The sequence below is a fragment of the Brassica oleracea genome, chromosome C2, assembly GCF_000695525.1.
Source record: "Brassica oleracea var. oleracea cultivar TO1000 chromosome C2, BOL, whole genome shotgun sequence".
In the NCBI taxonomy this organism is placed as follows: Eukaryota; Viridiplantae; Streptophyta; class Magnoliopsida; order Brassicales; family Brassicaceae; genus Brassica; species Brassica oleracea.
In genome coordinates this window covers 11,022,410-11,027,551 of record NC_027749.1, presented here as the reverse complement: position 1 = coordinate 11,027,551, position 5,142 = coordinate 11,022,410, and the positions used below count along the sequence as shown (strand labels likewise).

The following is a 5,142-nucleotide window of genomic DNA, read 5'->3' as shown; positions in this document are numbered from 1 at the left end:
TTAAACCATGGATCGCAAAATTTGAATGTGAGACTTTTAGCAGTTTTAGTAATTTATAATCATTTTTTAAAAATTCAAAAAAAAAATATACAGAAAAATCTAAATTTTTAATAGTTATTATTTTAATAGTTTTAAATTCAAAATAAAAATATACAGAAAAATTATTTTAATAGTTTTAAATTAAACAAATTTGATAGAAGATACATTTTTTCAGATCTTTATTATTCAAAATCATTAATTGTCATATATACTTTACCCTCATTAGGCAATTCCGTAATCTTTATTTAAGGAAATAATAAATGACATTAATAATGAATTTATGGTTAGTTTAATAAAAAACTTATTATATAATTAGATGGACCAACCAATTTCTCTAATAATTCTAAGAATCATCTTAGTGATGACATGTGGCTACAAAAAGAAGTTGTAATGTTTCACAAATAATATATAGGGGATATATATACATCTAGTGCAAATCGTTTAAATAATCTCTAACACCTCAATTTTGTAAGCATATATGATGGTCGTATGCCAAACCTAAGCTTAATACCGTACTATTAATATTTAAAATTACATTTGAAAAACAATTTTAATTTCTCAACAATATTTTTTCTCTATAAAGTTTGGTTAGGGATGACAAGTGATATAACATATCAACTGTATTACTACAGAGTCACAGACCATCATGTTATGTCTTAATACTTTTGCTCCCCTTTAACAACTGCAATATTTATTTATAATACGTTTATAATATATCACATTGATATACTCCATCCGTTCCACAAAAATAGATTTTTTAATATTTTCACATATTAAAAAAACACATTAAACTACCGTAAGAAATGTATCATTTTCTGTAATTTTTAATTTTCAGTAACTTTTAACCAATAGTAATTCAATAAAGTTAATTAATTTTTTTGATCTTTACAATTTTTTCATTGGAAACACACAAAAAATACATTTTTTTGAAACAAATTTTTTTCTAAAAATTCTATCACTAAGAAACAGGGGGAATATAATATAGCTAGAAATAATCGATGTGTTTAACATAAATAGTACAATAAAATCTACTTGGCGAATTAGTGGGTTCCAATAAAGCTACAAAAGATAAATAAATGACGATCAACGGAATATTACATTGTGCTTCAGAAAAAAAAACAGATAGGTCAATGCTTTTTGTATATATATCCGATTAAAATAAAAAAATTTATGTATATGATTAGCTTAACATAGTTTTCAGTCTCCTGAAAAGAAAATAAAAGAAATAGCTTAGCTTTCGCTTAGTCCGCTTTCTTTTGTTTTTTTTTTTTGAACTTTCGCTTAATCAGCTTTCGCGATTAAAAGAACAGAAAACAAATTACTTGTGTCATTTACGTGTATTGAAATGAATAATGATAAAAAGAGTAATATTTAGCGATCAATATATTCATGTGTCATGTAATATTACCCTATACATTTAACATTTAGACCCCAAAAAAACATATTATCCTAAACAAAATCCACTTTATATAAAGGATAACGCGACATGTAAGTACATCGCGTTGATTTACATGCTAAAGTAAAATTGCAAATAGACACGTATATGCCGCCGCTGTCACATCAGCATGTGAGCCACCAAATATTCTCAAGTTGTTAAGCTAAACATGATTATGATTAATGATAAAAGTCAAAGCCAATGATTAGGGTCTAGAAATTAGGAATTAGGAATAAGCATCCACGAGAGACACATCTCTTTTATTTACTTTTATTTCGTTATAGTAACTGTGCACCTTTTGTTTTCCTCTTGAAAAATTATTACGAGATTAAAAAGAATACAATAAAAATACTATTCTTTATTTATTTTTTATTTTTTTATTGTATTCTTTATTAAAAAAATACAATAAAAAAAAAAAAAAAAAATTACGTGCCTGGAAGTTTGTTGTATAGGATAATTCCCTCTCTCTCCTCTCTCTCTCCCTTCTCTAACAAAAACCTAATTTGTTGCGCCGCTCTCAGCCGGTGGTGGCCTCCGGTGGTCTCACTGCCCCCGCCGCCGCCGGCTGTCTCTCCTCCTCCTCTCTCTTTCCTTCTCCTCCCCTGTCTCGCCTCCTTTTTCCTCTCTTTAGCTCTGCCGATATACTTACGGTTGTGGTCTCTTTATCCTCTTGGTGTGGCTGCCCAGTGGTTAGGGTTCTGAAGCAGTGGTGAGGCGTAGCTATGAGAGCGAGGTTTGGGGGCTATTCCGAGGATGTTTTCGAGACATCGCTTAGATCTGGCCAGATCTGATAGCAAAGGTGAGCGATGGTGCTCCAGTTGTGGTGCTCTGGGTCACCGGCGTTTCTTCCGGCGTTAGTTAGTGGTGGTTGATGACAAAACCCTCGTTCTCGGTTGGGGGTGCTCGTTTTTGGGATTTCTCTTCTGATCCATCTGTCTTTTATCGCCAGTGAGAGGTGGCTGGTTAAGGAGTCAATTTTGGATCTCAAGCGGGTGCTCTGGTAGTGGTGGTGATTCTCTTCTAGCAGTTCTTCTTGCAGGTTTGTGCAGCAGCTCCTTGTGGCTAGAAGGCATTGCTGCCTGTCTTTGAGGTAGGGCTGAGCTCTCCTTCTTCGTTAAATCAGAGTTGGCGTTCTGATGTTGCGGGTTGTTGGAGCTTCTTTTTGCGGTGAAGGGTCAAGCTCCGGTTCTCGGATCTGTCGCTCGTGCGGGTTATTGTTAGCCTAGGTTGTTGTAGTCGTCCTTGGACAGCAATCCCGGTGGCAACGAGTGTTGCTAGCACCTCTACAGATAGGGTGTAGTTCCGCGGTTCCTTGCCCTGTGGTGTTAGCGTCCCTTTCCCGTGTAGAGTCTGGTGGATGTGGCGGGTTATCATCCATTGGCCTTTCCAAATAAGAACGGTTTATGTTGAAGTTGGGGTGTTGGTGGATCCGGTGTGTCAGTGGGGGTTTATGTTGAACGGTTTATGTTGAAGCTGGGGTGTTGGTGGATCCGGTGGGGGTCTTAGGGTTATTGGAGTAGTCAGGGGCCTCTGAACTTCAGGTAGGAGGAGTAGAGGTGGCTGTTTGCGGTGTTTGTGAGCTTGAGCTTCGACAGGCTCTGGTTCGTCTTCACCGCCTCGGTGCAGCCCCATTGTCGTCTACTGCGACTCCGTGTTCCCGATGGTGTCTTCGCATCAACAGGTGGTAGGGCTTTGTAGTAAGGCGTTTTTCTGGAGGCGAGTGCCTGGGCAAGCCATTATATACCGGTTCGTTCTCATATGTTTACTGGTGCCTTCCTTTGAAGCTCCTGATCCTGCGTGTTGTGCTCTCCAGCCAAACCCTTCAAGTGCTTCATGTGTGGTCTTTCCTCTTGCTCTCGGCTACATTCCTAAATCGTGTTTTCCTTTCTGTTTTTTGTTGTTGTGATCTGTAGTTTCATTTTGTTGTTGTCTTCTGCTACTAGTTTGTCATTGTAAATTCTGTCACAAATTTGAAAATGGTAATACAAGCTTAACATGTTTACCAAAAAAAAAATTACAAATAGAATTTTGAATTTACAAATAACACTATTGTTGATATATGTTGAATTAGTGACGACCGACGACTCATTAAAGCATATAATCAAGAATTTTGCTGTTCGGTTAGTACGTTTAGTAAGTCAGAGTCCATGAGGTGATGGTTTCTTTTTTAGTCATTCTTTTAAGGGAATTTACGGTGGATAACCATGATAACAAATTTAATTAGGTGAATGACTATGACACCATTTGATAATTTTAATTCCAGAGTTGCCTCTATATGCTTACGTTAGTTCTCTGACACATATGTTCATAACTTGATTTTCTTTGTTTTTTGTTCCAGATTTTTTTTTGGTTGTTACGAAAGCATCTTCTTTGATTTTTCTTAGTCTTTTATTCAACATTTTTTCCTTCTGAATGGTATGATTCCCACTCCTCTCCTTCATTTTTTTCTATTTGTTCATATTTCAGATCTACGCATACATATTTCAGATCTACGCATACTTTCTGAGATTAGAGACTAAAAAGTTTAAAACCAAGATCCATCTTCGTTTTTCCTTCCCTATCTGTACAATTCTGATTGTAACTGTTTGTTGGCTCCAATACAATTAGATCTAGGTGTGGATCTGGAAAATGTTTTTTTTTTAAACTGATGTTTCTTTTTTTTTCTTGCTGTATTTCTCAAGCATCTTTGTTCCTTCTTCATTCATCTTTGTGATTCTGATTATAATCTCTATGTTGTGTGTCTGTAGCAGCTAAAGGAAAGAGAAGAAGTGAGCAATATGGATGGTCGACACGTGTTCCACAAGAGGTGACTAGAGGGATGGTTTAGTTCTTGTTCACTTGATTTGGTATTGTCTTGTCATTGTTTTAGATTGATATTATCACCGGAGGAAAGAGCAAGAAGACCAAAAGACAGCTTCAAAGTTCGATGATGTCTACCTGAAGATTTCTGTTAAGGTAATACTATGGGGTATCTATTACATCATTGTGTTTGTTCCATTAGTTGAATCTCCATGACTTGTTGTCTGAATAGTATGTCACAATGAATTAACTTGGCAGATATACAAATGGTAAGGAGAACTGACATCAAGTTCGATGTTGTGATTTTTAAGAGAATTTTCATGAGCAAAGTCAACAAAGCCCCTCTTACATGTGCTAAGATGGTTTCTGGTTATCAGTCAAGATATCCGTCTGTTCCCTAAACATCAAGTTATTTTTGTTGCTATCCAGTTGCTCAAAGTGCAAGACATTGTTTCTTGTATTTTATTAGATTGTGTAATGAAGATGTTTTTAAGTTATGATCTACTAAATGGTTATCCTCTGCATCCTATCTTGGTGCTGCAGTTTAGGTAAACGAGTCATTGAAAAAGAATATTTTAGTCTTTGTATGGAGTAAGAATGCTAAAGTTAAGAAGTGGATCACGTAGAATAAGACATTCTAGAACTCAGGTTATTGAACATGCATAAAATATTGAGCTCCCCCCTCAGTCTACAACAAGTAGAAGAGGTGGTGGTGGCAGAGTAAGGGGAAAAGCTGCTCCTCCTAGACCCACTGGTGCGGCCAGTTATTGAATAGTTATCCGGTTATTGGATAAGTTATCCGGATATGCATTGTAGAATTATGTTATTTGAGTTATGCCGCTGTGTATTTCCAGTACTCATTAAAGTGG

The 5,142-nt window shown here is 35.9% G+C and overlaps 1 protein-coding gene and 1 long non-coding RNA gene across 2 annotated transcripts in view; one reads left to right on the top strand and one right to left on the bottom strand.

Annotated features, from left to right (window-relative positions):
- LOC106323425 (glutathione S-transferase T3-like) overlaps nucleotides 1–3,106 on the bottom strand; it is a 7,404-nt gene extending 4,298 nt beyond the window's left edge. The window contains exon 1 of the mRNA XM_013761556.1: nucleotides 2,934–3,106. Coding sequence (XP_013617010.1) covers nucleotides 2,934–3,106 — 173 coding nt within the window. The remainder of the gene's footprint in view (nucleotides 1–2,933) is intronic.
- A 657-nt stretch (nucleotides 3,107–3,763) lies between these two features.
- Nucleotides 3,764–4,826, top strand: LOC106325336. The gene is made up of 2 exons (XR_001266874.1): nucleotides 3,764–3,889; nucleotides 4,225–4,826. It is a non-coding gene; the product is annotated as an uncharacterized LOC106325336 (long non-coding RNA).
- The last annotated feature ends 316 nt before the right edge of the window (nucleotides 4,827–5,142 follow it).